The sequence below is a fragment of the Budorcas taxicolor genome, chromosome 13 (assembly GCF_023091745.1).
Source record: "Budorcas taxicolor isolate Tak-1 chromosome 13, Takin1.1, whole genome shotgun sequence".
NCBI classification, from domain to species: Eukaryota; Metazoa; Chordata; class Mammalia; order Artiodactyla; family Bovidae; genus Budorcas; species Budorcas taxicolor.
The window spans coordinates 39,835,436-39,853,707 of NC_068922.1; the positions used below are offsets into that span (position 1 = coordinate 39,835,436).

At 45.6% G+C, this 18,272-nt stretch overlaps 1 protein-coding gene across 5 annotated transcripts in view; it reads right to left on the minus strand.

Moving 5' to 3' along the window:
- The window catches only part of RALGAPA2 (Ral GTPase activating protein catalytic subunit alpha 2), a 270,985-nt gene that overhangs the window by 99,905 nt on the left and 152,808 nt on the right, over positions 1–18,272 (minus strand). For all 5 annotated transcript variants that reach the window (XM_052650406.1, XM_052650407.1, XM_052650409.1 and 2 more), the window contains 7 exons: positions 13,167–13,275; positions 11,006–11,116; positions 9,468–9,536; positions 9,072–9,209; positions 5,269–5,452; positions 1,221–1,992; positions 43–114 (listed from right to left, as the gene is read on the minus strand). In XM_052650406.1, the coding sequence (XP_052506366.1) occupies positions 43–114; positions 1,221–1,992; positions 5,269–5,452; positions 9,072–9,209; positions 9,468–9,536; positions 11,006–11,116; positions 13,167–13,275 (1,455 nt within the window). The remainder of the gene's footprint in view (positions 1–42; positions 115–1,220; positions 1,993–5,268; positions 5,453–9,071; positions 9,210–9,467; positions 9,537–11,005; positions 11,117–13,166; positions 13,276–18,272) is intronic.

Below are 18,272 nucleotides of genomic sequence, written 5' to 3' on the forward strand. Positions count from 1 at the left end.
AAGACAGACAGGAACAAGGAGGTTTGATACACTTTCACTTACCACTGTCGGGAGTCCAGATTTTTTAGCTCTCTCAACAATTTTGAATTTTTCTTCAACAGATGGAAGTTCTTCCTATATAGAAGAAGGGTTAAGAGGAAAGTCATGTAATCACAGATCAATTTTGCCCTTCCCAATCAATGTATAAACCTACTGATTCAGTCACCCATCTATCCATCCACCCCTCCACAACCACTCCATTCACCAAAGATTTGCAGCCGAAACCTAGAGAAGGAACTTCATTCTGAAGATGTTCAAAGGCGTCACAATTGTACTTGCCTCCTGTGACTGTCTGGGGATGCTGGCTGGCTGTGGTCACTGAGTGTGTGCCTGATGTGTGTGCCTATCCGGCTATTACCACTCTTACCTCTGCCATGAGACTCTTCTCATGTCTGCAGCTCAAACCCACCCCATCTGCAGTCTCCTCCACTGCCCCTCACTTCCCGATGGACTGGCTGTCCTTCCTGAGGTCCTGAGTCCCACAGTCTTTTATCAGAGTCATAACAAGTCTTCCTCCCTCACCAGAGCTAGGGAGAAACTGTGGCTTATTCGTCTCTGTAATCCACTGGCATCTTTCATGAAGGCAGAAGCAACAATGGGCAGAGTAGTAATTAAAACACACAGAGTAAATGCTTGATACCCCTTAAAATATACAACAGATGTTTGGAATTTAATCTGTGCATCAGTAGAGCACAATTAGTTTTGTTTTTAGTTTTAATTTAGGGTCTTCCCTGGTAGCTCAGCTGGTAAAGAAATGTGCCTGCAACGCAGGAGACACTGGTTCAATTCCTGGGTTGGGAATATCTGTTGGAGAAAGGATAGGCTACCCACTGCAGTATTCTGGCCTGGAGAATTCCATGGACTGTATAGTACATGGGGTTACAAAGCATCGGACACGACTTTTTAGCAGCAGAAAATAAGCTACGTGTGTGTGCTAAGTTGCTTCAGTCATATCTGACTCTTTGTAACCCTATGGCCTGTAACCCACCAGGCTCCTCTATCCAAGGGATTCTCCAAGCGAGAATACTGGAGTGGGTAGGCATGCCCTCCTCCAGCTATTAATACTGAAACAGAGAAAAATCTCCATTTTCTGTTCTCTTTTTCTCAAACCCTAAACTGAGAAGAACAGTCGCACACACACAAAACAACAAGACAACTGAAGGTCTAGAGAGGGTTGTTACCTTCTGTCCCAAGAATTCATTCCCAAGTCATCGAGCAGCAGCCTACAGAAGTAGAAGGCTCCCCGGGGCTCCACAGGGGACGGCGGCTCCTGGCTGGCGACCCTCATGGCCACATCCGAGTCGCACCTCTGGATATATTCGTCTTCCTGTGTGCTCTGGCGCAGCAGGACCTTGGTGATCTCCTTCTCCTGGTCCCAGTTCATGCCACAGGGGGGTGGGGAAGGTTCGTTCAGACGGAGCTGGGACGGCAAAAGGCATTCGGGACTCGTGTGGCCAAGGTTTTCAAGTAATTTGTCGAGGACATCCTCTCCCTCCTCAGTCTGAGAAGGAGCCCTTTGAGGTCTAGGGGTTGGGGGTCGCCAGCCCGAGATGAGGAACGAGGGGCTTCTGCCCTTGGGGGCTAAGTGGCCTTCCAGGGGTCCGTAGAGCACCTTCCCATCCCACGAGTACTTCCCTGAGATGTCCCTCACGATCACTCTCACGTCTGAGGGGGCGCCCGCTGGCGACCCACTGGCAGGACCCGTCGCAGGCGTCTGCAGGTAGGAGATGAGGGTGCTGTCGTTGAACACAAACAGCTGCAGGCTGGGGCTCCTGAACACGTCTGGGGAGAGCTCTGTGGCGTCGGCGTGCGCATTGTCGTGGTGCTCACCCACCAGGCTGTGCAGCACGGCGGGGCCCCCGCAGAGCGGGAAGTGGCCCAGGTGGTTGACCAGGTGCGCCATCACCATGCGCGCGGTCAGTGGGATCAGCCCCAGGCTCCTTCTCCTCCTCTCTGCTGACAGTGAGATGGGGACACGGGGACACAGCGGAGAAGGAAAGTGAGAAGGGGCCACCACCGGACCGCGACCCATTCCCAGCAAGGAGGAAGCTATTTTTTTTTTTTAAGTCTGGGGATTATTTTTTTCCACCTGTTTTTCTTCTTTGGACATTCATTCTATTTGAATTTACAAGCACAATTTAAATAGATGGCTAAAAGAACCAATTTATAGGAAGGTCTCATTCTGAAAGGGACATTTAAAAATGTTCAGTTACAGCTACAAACCAGAGACAGACCCTTTAGCACTGACGGCTCTAAGAGCTTGGGGAGGTAGACATCTGCCCTTGGAGAGCAGGGCAGCTTGGAGGGCTGGGGACTAGGGCTGGGGGGGTGGCCTCGCTCCCTTTGTTGGGTAAACAGAAACACCGATAAGGGGATGAATCAAGCCTGGGATGGCCTACATATATTTGAAGCAATTTGCTTTAGGATTATTGTGACTATTTATGTTTTGTTGCTAGGGCATTTTAAATATTTAACAGAATCTGATATATTAATAATTCATGGAATTACTTAGAAAGCTTTCACTGAATTTGTAGTTGATTAAATGCCCAGGAGAAACTAATTTATAAAATGTTTAAGACTTCAGATGTATAGAAGGACTTTGACAATAGCAATCAAAGGGGCTGTGTGAAATGCTTGCGATATGATGGGGAAGCAGGCAAAATCCACAAGTAAGGGCTGAAACGATTACTGAAGCCTCAAAGCAGTTACAGAAATCTTAATCCACCACGTTTACAAAATAACTGTGTGTCAATCTAAGAACAGGTCAAAACGAAAACTTTTAATTAAAAAAAAATCACTAGATACTTAAATAAACTAAGTTTTCTAATTTGGGCTTAAAGGCTTAATAAATTCTTAAGAAATACTTGGTTTTTAAATTCACGACATGAAAAACCAAATATTAAAAGTTATCACTAAGTATAAATATGCCTTCGTGTGCTAAACATCCTCCCCCTTAGACATTAGAAATCTAATTGACTTATTTATAAAACATCAATTTTATGATGTAAAAATCCTAGAAACAATCAAATCCTAGCATCTAGGAAATTGTGCATGATGACTGAAATAGTCCTAACTTCTTTAGAACTTCTTAATATTTTAGCGGGGGGTGGACAAGAAATCATCTGTATTCAACAATGCAAAATAAAATTTCATTTAAACCCCAGGTTTCTTAGAAGCAGAGGAGGTCATCTGCATGTGTCTCTGAGATGAAATGTTTCTTCTGGACCCTCTGACCTGTGGACAATTTCCATACAGCTGAGAAATTTAAAACACCTCGACTCATTCCCTTAGAATCACAGTGATGAATGCCTCTGCTTTTGTGTACATATTAACTTTTTCAAAAGTTACAGATGCTTTTTATTCATGCTTCTCATCCCATATGAATACACACCCCATCAGAAATGTTAATGCCTCTACAGCAGAGCTGCAGCCAGCTGGGGGCTCAGGAGTCCATAACGTAAGACATTGCATTATGATGACACAGAAGCACAGGCTTCGACACTAACAAGAAAAGTCCGACTGGAACCAGGCCCACCGCAGAAAACAACTGGAAAAGCAACCCTCTCTACTTTTACTTACGTAGGTCGTACTTATAATCTGAGATAAATACGGATCTGTATTTTAATGAACATGCTTGAATTCTGCAAGGGGAAATTAACCTAGAGTCACATTACTCGTCATAAACAATGACTCACCCCAAATATCTTTGGTATCGAAAAGTAAGGAAAGAGAATATTTGTGGAATAAGAACTGTTTCTCCCTGGCAGACTTCACCTGCATCAACTGCCCAGGGCTGCCCTGAAAAATCAGGAGGAAATCTAGATCCCATAAATGAAGAAACAAGCTTGTGACTTCTGCAGGCTATACAAAATCATATTCCATATATTTATTTCATTTTTCTAAATTTAGAGAGGAAATATAAAAGCAGTAATTTTAGATTGTCCTTTAACTTTCTTTCTTTTTTTTAAAGCTCCTCCCTTCTCTTCTTTTTAAGCAATTAGGTATTAAAGATGAGAAGAGTGAGCAGGTGTTGTACCACTGGTGGCTCCTCTTCGAGCCAAGCCAACAGCCGCTTTGGCTGTAAGGTGGCTGTATCTCTCACTTGTAACTCTGTTTGAAAGTAGTCGTTACATCAAATGGTCTATGAAAGAATCATTTTAAAATGATAGACAAAAATATAACATTGCTTATCAGAAACTAACTGGAAACAGTTTGGTTATAAACGATGAATTAACGACACTGAATGCTTCTTTATCCATTTCCCTCACTCCGCCCTCACTCTTTTTTCTTGGAGGATGTTTTTACCTTCAAGGTTCGTTCTCAGCCCGTGGTTTTTAACTTGCAAGGTCCATAAAATTATCATGGATGATCTAATGCTGTATATCCACATTCTTTTTAACTTTTACTTTTTGAGACAACTGAAGAGTCACCTTTACTTGCAAGAAATAACACGGAGAAATTTCAAACATCCTTCACCCGAACGGTAAACATCTTGAGCGGCAACAGGACAATATCAGCACGGTCACCAAGACCGTGCATCACTGTTCAGGGTTTACTAGTTTCACAGGCACTCAAGTGTGTGTGTGTGTGTGTGCGCGTGTGTGTGTGTGATTCTATGCAATGTTATCACACATACAGATAACTCTCCCCCACATTCTGACTATATTCCAAAGCGTAGAGGTGGGCTCCCATCATTTTGGGGAGAAGCGTGGTGGAGAAGGACATGCACAGCCTACGTCCTGACCTACCCACATCTACGACAGGCCCTCTGCTGGGAGCAGAACCATCCTGCCTCCATCTGCCTTGGTGACCCCCAGCTGGTCCCTCTCCACCAGCTCCTTGCAAAGGCTGCCCTTCCTCCCAAGTCTGACTTAGGTGCTTCTCCATGGGAAACCCGTACAGGGCTCCCAGGCCACACATGATGAGTCCTTCTGCCTGATTCCTATCTCCCCATGAGATGAAAAACTCCTTGGGGACAGAAAGTGGACTGTGTGTGGGGATTTGTGCCTCCCACAGGTTCTCGAGCATATAAAACTCAACTCAGATGGGAGAAGAAAGGGGAGGACAGAGAAAGAGGAAACGAGGAAGGAAGGACTTGATATCACAGAGCACTGCAGAAACCCAGATTGTAACCACTAGCTTCTTAGAAAATAACACAGCGAGTACTCACAAACGGCTACCAATTTCCCTTCTGCTGCCCACAGCAATGAATAGCCTGAAGAGCCTTACCCTCTTCAACAGTGAGCAGGTTGCCCAGTTCTGCTGATGAATGAAATTGGACCGGCTCAGAATTCTTCACGTTCGCCAGCGGCAGGAAGGGGTCGTAATCCGAGGACGACAGGTCCGCCAGGGTCAAGGTGTAGCGGCTCTGCTGGTTGTACGTGCTTGAGCCACAAATGCAGCAGTGCAGAACCTGCATGCACAGGAGGGAGCGTGTGCTGGGAATGCCACCCACCGCCTGCCCCCTGACGGGCTGTCAAATGACAGCAGCCCCTGGGAGGCAGGATTCCTGCTTGATAATTCCTGAGAACATCAAATCCTTTCTGTCCAAAACACCTTCTTGCTATGAACATGCTTATCATGCTCCTGTTGTATCGATGGCAAAAGGAAAGCAAAAGTCAGCAAGCGTGCTTTTTGGCACTCTATGTGGTGGTTGCACATGCCTGGTGCTGCTCCCGTCCATGGAGGCACGAGAGAGGTGACGACGAGGCACACAATGGGCCACGGGTGCCCCACCACCCACAGTGGCAATCAGAATGAAAGCCATCAGCAGAAACCGCTGACCTAGTGCATAAACGTTCACGGATTTGAATCCGTGTAACTCATGACACTAGGACTTGGAAGGGCCAATCTGATACGCTTTTTAAGAGGTATAACTGATGAAGTAAATCTAACACAAATTAGAAAAGTATCCTTACTTTCTCAAGATGAGTTTCCTGAAAGCTCACTGGTCGTTTACAAACTGCCAATGACTGAAGCCGACGCCGTGCCCACAACCGTCTTGAGGATGTCAATGTGTATAGGTGAGCTAATCGCTATACTAAAGTTTCCTTTCTGATCATAAATGTAAAAAACTGAGTTTTAAGAAGATGAAGGTGATGCTTTTAAAAACTAAGGAAAGATTGCTTTTAGATGATGAACTCTGAGGTTGGACTGGATGTGTCTCGATTCAGTTCCTTCCAATTGTGTTGCCTCCTGGGGACTGGAGGAGGCTGGCGGTAACTGCAACTTTCGTCCATGGCTACAAAGGATCAAGACCAGCAGGGGACGCCCACCCGAATATGGCCTCTTCCTAGCCAAAGAACAGTACAGGAAAATGAGGGTAGCGCCCTCGTTAATACAAAAAATTTGAGCTTCTGTCATCGAAAGAACTAATTTCTATTAGTCAGATGCCATAAATGTATGAAATACAAATGATTAATAAAACCACAACATGATATCACTGCCTACCTAGCAGAGACAAAGTGTCAGCCAGGGTGTGGAACAGCTGCAGTTCTCAGCACAGTCACCCTGGAAAATTACTGTGTGTTCACTCCTAACGCACAACACACGAGTTCCAGCAACTCCATCACTAGGTGTATATCCACCAGAAAGGCATACATATGCGAACCAGAAGGACACACTGGGCGATTCTGTAAAGTATAAAGTCCAACAGCCAAAAACAAGTGTCTGTTGTGACAAGACAGTGGTCACCCCCAGGTCTGTGTGGGGGCTACATGCACGGGGGCTCCTGGAATGCCAGGATGCTCCATTTCTAGAGTTGGGAGCCCATTTCACAGGTGTGCCCACTTGGTGAAACTCCAAAATTCACTTAGAATTGATGGATGCAGTTTTTTGGATGCATAGGATATGTCAGTGGAAAAAGTTTCCTTAAAAAAAGAAAAAAGCAAAGGATTATCCGGTAAATTTATTTATCACATTAACTATAAAGTGATTTTTATGTTGGTGAAGCATTTTGAGAGAGATGTTTTAAGAAAAGGAATGCTAAACATGAATTTAAATGACTGCAGCTACTTTAGTGGCTTAAGCCAAGCCTCGTCTAGGTTTATAAGTCATAGTGATGACAGAAATATCTGCTTCATCTGAACGTAGTTACTAAAATCCTTGACCATTCAAGAAACCATTTAAAAGTACAAAATACTTTTTTAGCAGAATTTCAACCATGGTTAAGCGGCTTTTTCGGTTTTAACTGAATGCATTTTAAAATAAGGCAACAAAGCAATCTGTTAATGACTTAAGAAATCTTCATTTTTTGACATGGGCCATTTTTTTAAAAAGTCTTTATTGAATTTGTTATATTGCTATAAAATTTGTTATGTTTGTTTTATGGGTTTGTTTGTTTCTTTGGCGCCTAAGGCAGAAGGCATCTTAGTTCCCCAGAACAGGGATTGAACCTGCACCCCCTGCATTGAGAGGCAAAGTCTTAACCACTGGACTGCCAGGGAAATGCCTAGAAATTTTTTTTTAATTTTTATTTTTACTTTATTTTACTTTACAATACTGCATTGGTTTTTGCCATACATTGACATGAATCCACCACGGGTGTACATGAGTTCCCAATCCTGAACCCCCCTCCCAGCTCCCACCCCATATCATCTCTCTGGATCATCCCCTTGCACCAGCCCCAAGCATCTTTTTAAAAATTATTTTTAAGTTTAATTACTATAAAAATAAGCAAAGGAATTGCCCCTACCTCACAGTAATTATTCAGTGGTTTGTGTGTGTGCGTGCTAAGTCATTTCAGTCATGTCCAACTCTTTTTGACCCCATGGACTATGGCCCACCAGGCTCCTCTGTCGATGGGATTCTCCAGACAAAGAATACTGGAGTGGGTTGCCATACCCTCCTCCAGGGGATCTTCTTGACCCAGGGACTGAACCTGTATCTCTGAGGTCCCTTGCACTGGCAGGCAAGTTCTTTACCATTAGTGCCACCTGGGGAGCCCTATGCAATGGACACAGAAGCGATAGATGGATGGATATAATAGACAGATAGATAGATAAGGCTTCCGCAGGGAGGGCTGTAAAGCCTGTTTGGAAGGATGGTGCTAAGGGCCCAGAGTAAACACCACACCTAGTCAGTGGTAGGGGGTGAAATTCCAATGTCTTGGGTATTATAAAAATGATGCTGCTGATTAATTTGATGTAATATACTGTATTGCTTTAATTTATTTCTGAAGATCTTTGAAAGCAAAGAGAAGATTGGGATTCTTGTACTTTTTCTTCCTCTGATAAAGAGATTTTGGCTAACTAGGGCTGTAGATATTCCTACAATAAAGATTCTTTTCAAAACGAAGCAGGTATGGACCATGTTCCATAAACACTGGGGGAGTCTGAGCAAACTGCAGTTGTTTAATGCTGACAGTCAGGTAAAATGCCTGCACTGTGCCTGGGATAATCACTGTCTGTCTGCTAAGATGTTTCAGTCGTGTCTGACTCTGCGACACTATGGACTATAGCTCTCCAGGCTCCTCTGTCCATGTGATTCTCCAGGTAAGAATACTGGAACAAGTAGCCATGCCCTCCTCCAGGGGATCTTCCCGACCCAGGGATCGAATCCAGGTCTCCTGCACTGCAGGCGGATTCTTTACTGTCTGAGCCACCAGGGAAGCCCAGGTAATCATGGCTTCTCTGTAATTATAATTATTCTGTGAACACTCCTAAAGTCATTCACTTCTTTTAAAATGTTGAAGCCCCATAAATCCTTGTCCAAAGGGCACAAGTAAGTACAGGAATGCCTAAGAAGGGCCAACCATTAGAAAAGACCCTGATGCTGGGAAAGATTGAAGACAGGAGGAGAAGGGGACAACAGAGGAAGAGATGGTAGGATGGCATCACCAACTCGATGGACATGAGTTTGAGTAAACTCCAGGAGTTGGTGAAGGACAGGGAAGCCTGGCGTGCTGCAGTCAGTGGGGTCGCAAAGAGTCGGACATGACTGAGCACCTGAACAACAGCAACCTGTTTGGAGGACTGTCTGAGGCTCCAGTCCAGACCTTGTACCCCAAGGCCCAGGGTGGAGGGGGGACTCACCCTGTAGATGTAATCCAGCAAGGGGGCCCGGGCCGGGGGTTGCTCGTCCAGGGCCGCTGTGGACACGGGGTGGAGGAGGGTGCCCGCTGGCAGCGCCATGCACCAGTCCAGGAGGCAGAGCAACAGGGACACGAGGAACTGGAGGAGGAAGCAGACCAGAGCCTCAGCCTACAGCCTCGCAGACTCCACCACTGTGTGCTGTTATAGGAAACAGAACCTTCTAGCACCACAACCATTCTTCAGGGACATAGGGGTGAAGGAGGCTTTCACAGAGAGAGGCCAGGGCCAGTCCAAACAGGGGAGGTTATAAAGCCCTGCGTGTGACAGCACCTGCCACCTGAGTCATGTCTTTAAAAAAACAAATCCTGGGGAGAACCTAGCAGATGGGCCACTTACCTTCTTGTCTGTCTCCACCGAGGAGTACTCTGCACTTGGTAACAGAAAAGCGATTGTGGCCACGAGGATCTGCAGAGAAGACAAATTCCCAATCAGACAGACCACGGTACCGTCCTGGGAGCCGCCAGGCAAGAGGTCCGGGATGGCCTTGCCACCACACCCAGCCAGGGGGCCAGCTCCTGGAGGGAGGTGACACAGGCCAAGAGTCACCTCGGTGACCTGCATGGCCTGAAGGCCAGAGAGGGCGATGGCCACAGCTGTCTCCCCACTCTGCTGGCGGGGAGATCGGGGCCCAGAGGAAGGGGTGGTTTTGTCTGTGGTCACACCATTTCCAGCATCAGCCTCCACCCTTCTGGTGATGAAAGCAATGAATACTTCCAAAGGTAATTACAAACATGCACCCATTTACTTTTCTTATAACACACCCCAGGTCTCCACTGACCTGGGTTGCCAGGGTAAGTGAGTGAAAGTCGTTCAGTCGTGTCCAACTCTTTGTGATCCCATGGACTGTACAGTCTATGGGATTCTCCAGGCCAGGATAATGGAGTGGGTAGCCTTTCCCTTCTCCAGGGGATCTTCCCAACCCAGGGATCGAACCCAGGTCTTTCGCCTTGCAGGCAGATTCTTTATCAGCTGAGCCACGGTAGTAACATCTATTTCATTCTCAAAGGCATCCCCATTTAGGTGATAAATTACACGGTTGTTCTAAAGCCCAACTTTACATATGGCAGCATCTCACATTCCTAAAATCCAAAGCTCTGTTTCACTCTGGGTCCCCTGAGGTCGAAGATCACCTGTGATTTCTGACATATCTGAGAGAACAAAGTGACCTCATGGGTGACATTTGTTCAGGGTTAAGAAAAAGTAAATCACCTTACTTCCTCTCTCCACTGGGTGTGTATGGAACAAGGGCTTGTTTAAAGAAGAGATGAGCCTTAGCACCCAGCTCCTTCAGGGTGAGGGTACCTACTTCCTGCAAGATAGCACCCTCTCATGCCACTGACCTCCAGGGTGTCATCGTTGAAGGCATTCTTCCTGTTCCTTCTGCCCCTCTCCTCCACCAATGACCCACTCCCCCCACCCCACCCCAAGGGTACGACAGTGGTAAGCTCATTACAGCTGGGCAATCATGCTGGTGGCAGAACGCACAGCCCAGGCCTTCGCTCTGGGAAAGCCCCCTCCCCCAGCCCCCGCGCACAGGGCATCACGACCAGCTGCCTACTCCTTGTTGGCACCATCCAAATTACTCTGGATGAATGAAGCCCAGTCGACAAAAGGTCTCTTTGTTGTGGTCGTGTCTGCCTTTCAAACTCCCAAAGTGTGAGCCTGCCCTGGAACACTGGTGGCTTCTTACTCGGTGCCTGAAATCGCAGCTGAGAAGGGCCAGCGTAATTTACTCTGAAAATGGGTGGCTCACATGGCAGTTTAACAGTCGGTGCTCCAACAATTATTGGAGAATCTAGAATTCATTAAATATCAAATGTAATAAAAAGAGGAAACGCTGCTGTTTGAGCATTATGGTGGAAGAAAAGACTTACTTCTGCAATTTTCCGAGGCAGGGAGGTTTCAAACATCTGAAGCTTTTCCCAGTAGGAGACTAGCAGCTGAAGCACGTCACAGGCTACCTGGGCCACAGTTTTGTTAGGAAACTAGAAAAGGAAACAAAACCCCACACTAAATAACCTCACTTCACACGTGCGGCATTCCTAAAGGAGGACACGACAAGGATTTCTTTTCAGTTCCGAGGGCCCATGTCCTTGTTCTGCATTAAATATCTGAAAAGTGTATCTTATCACCAGTTTGTACATGGTCACCACCCTGTTAACTGCCTTCTGTCTACACAGAGTTGTGTTAATCTACGTAACACTCTGCAGAAACGTTTAATCATTTGGAAATTACAACCATAAATTCAACTGTCTTATCCAGATCACACAAACGATAGTTTTGACGACTGGAGGAAATTGAAATGTAGTACGTTATTGAGTAGCCCCGGTGTGCTGAAGCTCTTACAAGAATTTTTCTCATTTTCACCTTGATAACTCTTCATTAACAACTCCATAAGGTGGATGTTATCTTCATTTTACACTTGGAGAAACAAGGATTGATCAAAAGACTTTCCATCCTATGAAATTAAGCTTAACCTGCACAGATAGCATTCTAAGAAATGTGAAAAATGTGGAACTAGGAGGACGTAATTCAAAGTTACGGCAAATTCAATTATTGAGTCTGTTTTCTGTGTCTGGCAGGTGTCCACAGTTCTCCGGGTATCTCAGTCTCTCAGGAGATGGCAGGGTGGAGGGGCAATTCCCGCAGGGCCCATGGACTGGGGGTGCGTGGGAGGTATGAGGACCGCTACTGATCCTTCCCTGGTCAAACCCTGGGCCACACGGTAGCCACACCCCATGAGCCAGGACAGAAGGTTCATCACTAAATCTGTGTCCTGTCCAGGGAGACCTTTGGATTTGCCTCTCAGCTACTTCCATGCCAGGAGTGCCCGGCTGCACAAAGCAGACAACAGCTGACCAGAGGGCCACAGAAACAACCAGAGAAGTCAAGCACCTCAGTGACAAAGCACAGGATGAGAAGGGAAAGGTGATTAGTTTAGCTTCCGCACAACAGGTACTGACTGCCCTCTCCTGACAGGCACAAGGAAACTTGGTTGAGAGCACCTGGCCCCAAGGGGCTCCATGGCCTCCTCTGGCCACCCAGGCCTCCCGCCAGCTGACCCTCAGGGCCTCTGTCCGCTCCTCAGACACTCTGGCTTATTTCTGCCCCAGGGCCTTTGCACCTGCTCCTTGCTCTGTCCAGACACTGGGCCCCCAGGTCTGCATTCGGCAGGTGCTGCCATGGCTTGCAGGTCACAGCCAGAGATGTCATCTCCCCACGAGGCCACCAGGCCCACCCCCTCCAGCTCTTCTGCTTCCTCTTCCTCCCCTGCTGAAACTTCCATACGGCCTTAAGGGCTAAGAGCCAATTCTTTCTGTGTGTTTGCTGGTCCTGTGTGTTTATCTTCCTGCATCCTGTTCTCCATCATATTCCTAATGCCCTGCGCAATGGAACATGGGGAGAGTGGGCCCCGGGGCGGCCCCGTTGCCTCCCACTAGGCAAGTCACACGGTGGAAACACGAGGCAGGCGTGGCTCTGTCATCTCAGCCAGAGACAGACAAGGTGACAACGGTGAAGTGAGGGACACAGCAGACAAGACGAGCTAAGAATGCAGAGAGGTGTGAGAGAAGGGGGGTGGACAGCAGAGAGAAGCCGCTGAGGGGTGCTCTGCTGAGCTGAGCAGGGACAAGCGGGACAGTTTCCTTCCAGGTGGCGGGCCCAGGATGCCAGGCACTAAGGCTACAGGGGCCTTTGAGGGAGATGATGTCACCAGCAGGCGGAGGGCGGTAGGACATGAGGATGAAATACATCTCTGACCCTCTCATCAGCATGTGATCACAGGTGCCAACCCTGGGCCCGTTTCCCCAAAGCTCAGGCGGCGGATGGCCAGAAGGCAGCCACCTCGGGGGAAGCAGCTGTTGGCAGCCCCGCCCGGGACCCTCACAGAATGTTCCACGTGGCTTTCAGAGAAAGAATTTTTGCATCAAAACCCTCTGTAACATAGGGGGAAATAGGGATGGTGCTAATTCAACCTACAACAGGTTGACTATCTGAGACACTCAATGTCAAATACACATGATGAACTGGAAGTACCTTCAAACTGACACCAATGACGTTGACGGCCTCTTGCAGCTGAGGGTGGCTTGTGCCCTGTGCCAGCTCCTCACAGATCCAGATCCCGAGGGAGCAGATGGCAATGCACCTTTTGGAGAAGACGGAAAAGGAAGAAATCCCTTATGAAGAGATGCATTTTCTTGGTATTTGTCAATGACAAGATATTTTAAACCTTGTTTACAAAGTCAGAAAAGTTGTAGCTACATTAACAAAAGGTCTTCTTGAAAAAAGAGATAAAGTACCCTCAACAGACTGGTTTTCTGGTTAGTAATTAAATACTTAATGAAATACATGGTGTATTTTCTGTGAATTGTCACAGTACATGTACTACTTATTTTTGCTGAAACTAATTTTTGTATCACATTTTATTGTTTCAGGATATTTTTGAGGAAGAATCAAAAACATGAATCTTAGAAAACTGTTGGAAATTGAGTTTATAATTGCTTTCCATACAGTAAAATACACAACACCTACCACAAACAGGAGACAAATCCTGTATTTCATTGTAAAGAATACCTGAGTACAACTTTCAAAGTTAAGTTTCACTGTTACTTCTTTTAAACAATGTGTTAAGACACTATATTCTTTAAGTTGCATAGTCGTTTAAAAAATTACCTTTTTCAATTATAAACAAGATTGCGCAATAATTCTCTTTGGAATTGATACGGGCCACTCTCTTGGGTGCCCAGGAGGCCGACAACTCTTTCAGAGCTTCCCTGGTCGCTCAGAGGTTAAAGCATCTGCCTGCAATGTGGGAGACCTGGGTTTGATCCCTGGGTCGGGAAGATCCCCTGGAAAAGGAAATGGCAACCCACTCCAGTATTCTTGCCTGGAGAATCCCATGGGCAGAGTTGGACACGAGCGACTTCACTTTCACTTTTACTATCTTTTACAATGATCAAAAAGTCATATTTCTCTTGGTGTTTCCTGAAGGCACATATACGAAATTTAAATGCTTGCGCCAACCCTCCCCCCACCAACCTGCTCACTTTCTGAATAAAAAGGGGCTCCAAACCTCTATTTGGAACCAGAAGCTTGCTGTAATGTGTGTTTGCTGCTCTCTGTAGTACAAGGCCACACCCAGTGCCAATCAAATCGGACACAGGGCCTGGCCCTGCATGCTGAGTGCTCTTGTGTGCTCAAAATAATTCAGCAATTAAAATCCATCTATTCTGAGGTTTTCAAACCACTGCACTTCACTAGCTTCTCACCTCTTCTAATCAGAATGGACTAAGTGCTTCAGAACAAATGAATTAAAATGCCCCTTGACAAACATGTCACCTTCTACCACTGGGGAAAAGCTGTGCTTTCCCATTGGTTACAAGGTGTGTGCTGGGCCTTTCTTATTTCTCAGGTGCCAGCGTTAGACAGGAGCGCCACGCTTTCCTGACGGTCTAGAACTGTCTACATTTCTTTCTCCTCTTGCCTAATTCCTACACCTATTCTCAGTCTAGAAACTGTACTTTGCATCTCACTCTGCAGCCTTCCCAGGTAGTCTACATTCTACCCCAAGCCTCTACACCTTCCCTCGGCCTAACTCCGACTCTGATTGTTCAACTCCCTACAACCTGTACAACTTGGAATTATACCCCACATCATATTTCTACCATTTTAAGAGCTGTTCTTCCTCTGCATGCATGTGTGTACATACATATGTCTGTGTGTGTGTATTCTTTTTTTTTTATGACCCATTAACCTACTTGTTAAATGTAATTTGATAACAGCAGAGCTCTCTCATTTCTAGGAACATCTGCATTTCTCTGTAACTATTAGCCTTGCACCATGGAGAACACAGTGACGTGTAAAATGGTTTTATAACCTACGCGACACTCACCTGCCTTGAGTTCTAAGCCACACTCATTTTAAACAGCTCTTTCTGATCTTCTCTTGCTTTGAGATCCATCATTTAACATCCTCATTTAGCATCTTCCTATTCTTTTACACTTGTAGTGACTCCGCATGTTCTCTGTATCCTGAGGATGTCCTTTGTGATTGTAAAGGTTTGTCTACCAAGACTTTTTTTAAGCTAACGGCAGTATCATCTTACTCACAATCTGTATTCCAATACACTCTCTTAATACTGTTGCTGTCATGCCATCTCATCCCACTCCAATTTATATAATGAAACTCCTTACTATTTTTCTTAACTTTTCTGAATTACTATCACCCACAATTACAACTATATTCTCTCTTAATTCTCCTCTGTTTATTTGAAATCTTGCTCATATTTTTAGTTTGCTTCCTTCTCTACATTCATATGGCTCTAATTTCACTGCCTAACTCCTTTTACACACAACTAAGAAAGAGGAGATCCAACCAGTCCATTCTGAAGGAGATCAACCCTGGGATTTCCTTGGAAGGAATGATGCTGAAGCTGAAACTCCAGTACTTTGGCCACCTCATGCGAAGAGTTGACTCATTGGAATGATGCTGGGGGGGATTGGGGGCAGAGGAGAAGGGGACAACAGAGGATGAGATGGCTGGATGGCATCACTGACTCGATGGACGTGAGTCTGAGTGAACTCCGGGAGCTGGTGATGGACAGGGAGGCCTGGCGTGCTGCGATTCATGGGGTTGCAAAGAGTAGGACACGACTGAGCGACTGAACTGAACTGAACTGAACTGAAGAAAGACTGGAGGTGGCAAGAGTGAATATCGACATTTTAGGAATCAGTGAATTAAAATGGACTGGAATGGGTGAATTTAACTCAGATGACCATTATATCTACTACTGTGGGCAAGAATCCCTTAGAAGAAATGGAGCAGCCATGCTGCTGCTGCTGCTAAGTCGCTTCAGTCGTGTCCGACTCTGTGCGACCCCATAGACAGCAGCCCACCAGGCTTCACTGTCCCTGGGATTCTCCAGGCAAGAACACTGGAGTGGGTTGCCATTTCCTTCTCCAGTGCATGAAAGTGAAAAGTGAAAGTGAAGTTGCTCAGTCGTGTCTGACTCTAGTGACGCCCTGGACTGCAGCCTACCAGGCTCCTCCGTCCATGGGATTTTCCAGGCAAAAGTACTGGAGTGGGGTGCCAACAGTCAACAAAATGGTCCGAAAGGCAGTACTTGGATGCAGTGTCAAAAACGACAGAATGATCTCTGTTTGTTTCCAAGGTAAACCATTCAACATCACAGTAATCCAAGTCTATGGCCCAACCAGTAATGCTGAAGAAGCTGAAGTTGAAAAGTTCTATGAAGACCTACAAGATCTTCTAGAACTAACACTCCAAAAAGATGTCCTTTTCATTATAAGGGACTACAATGCAAAAGTAGTAAGTCAAGCGATACCTGGAATAACAGGCAAATTTGATCTTGGAGTACAAAATGAAGCAGGGCAAAGGCTAACAGGGTTTTGCCAAGAGAACGCACTGGTCATAGCAAACACCCTTTTCCAACAACACAAGAGAAGACTCTACACATGGACATCACCAGATGGCCAACACCAAAATCAGATTGATTATATGCTTTGCAGCCAAAAATGGAGAAGCTCTATACAGTCAGCAAAAACAAGACTGGGAGCTGACTGTGGCTCAGATCATGAACTCCTTATTGCCAAATTCAGACTTAAATTGAAGAAAGCAGAGAAAACCATTAGACCATTCAGGTGTGACCTAAATCAAATCCCTTATGATTATACAGTGGAAGTGGGAAACAGATTCAAGGGATTAGATTTGATAGAGTGCCTGAAGAAGTCTGGACGGAGGTTCATGACACTGTACAGGAGGCAGTGATCAAGACCATCCCCAAGAAAAACAAATGCAAAAAGGCAAAATGGTTGTCTGAGAAGGGCTTACAAATAGCTGAGGAAAGAAGAGAAGCAAAAGGCAAAGGAGAAAAGGAAAGATATACCCTTTTGAATGGAGAGTTCCAGAGAATAGCAAGGAGAGGTAAGAAAGCCTTCTTCAGTGATCAATAGAAAGAAACAGAGGAAAATAATAGAATGGGAAAGACTAGAGATCTCTTCAAGAAAATTAGAGATACCAAGGGAACATTTCATGCAAAGATGGGCACAATAAAGGAGAGAAATGATATGGACCTAACAGAAGCAGAAGATATTAAGAAGAGGAGGCAAGAATACACAGAAGAACTAAACAAAAAAGATCTTCATGACCCAGATAACCATGATGGTGTGATCAGTCATCTAGAGCCAGACATCCTGGAATGTGAAGTCAAGTGGGCCTTAGGAAGCATCACCACAAACAAAGCTAGTGAAGGTGAAGGAATTCCAGTTGAGCTATTTCAAATCCTAAAAGCTGATGCTGTGAAAGTGCTGCACTCAATATGCCAGCAAATTTGAAAAACTCAGCAGTGGCCACAGAACTGGAAAAGGTCAGTTTTCATTTCAATCCCAAAGAAAAGCAATGCCAAAGAATGTTTAAACTACCGCACAATTGCACTCATCTCACATGCTAGAAAGCAATGCTCAAAATTCTCCAAGCCAGGCTTCAACAGTACAAGAACCGTGAACTTCCAGATGTTTAAGCTGGATTTAGAAAAGGCAGTGGAACCAGAGATCAAATTGCCAACATCCACCAGATCATCGAAAAAGCAGAAGAGTTCCAGGAAAACATCTACTTCTGCTTTATTGACTATGCCAAAACCTTTGACTGTGTGAATCACAACAAACTGTGGAAAATTTTTCAAGAGATGGGAATACCAGACCACCTGACCTGCCTCCTGAGCAATCTGTATGCAGTTCAGGAAGCAACAATTAGAACCAGACATGGAACAACGGACTGGTTCCAAATCGGGAAAGGTGTACGTCACGGCTATATATTATCATCCTACTTATGTAACTTATATGCAGAGTAGATCAATTGAAATGCTGGGCTGGATGAAGCACAAGCTGGAATCAAGATTGCTGGGAGAAATATCAATAATCTCAGATATGCAGATGACAATAACCTCATGGCAGAAAGCGAAGAAGAACTAAAGAGCCTCTTGATGAAAGTGAATGAGGAGAGTGAAAAAGTTGTCTTAAAACTCAACATTCAGAAAATGAAGATCACAGCAGCCAGTCCCATCACTTCATGGCAAATAGATGGGGAAAAAATGGAAACAGTGAGATACTTTAATTTGGGGGCTCC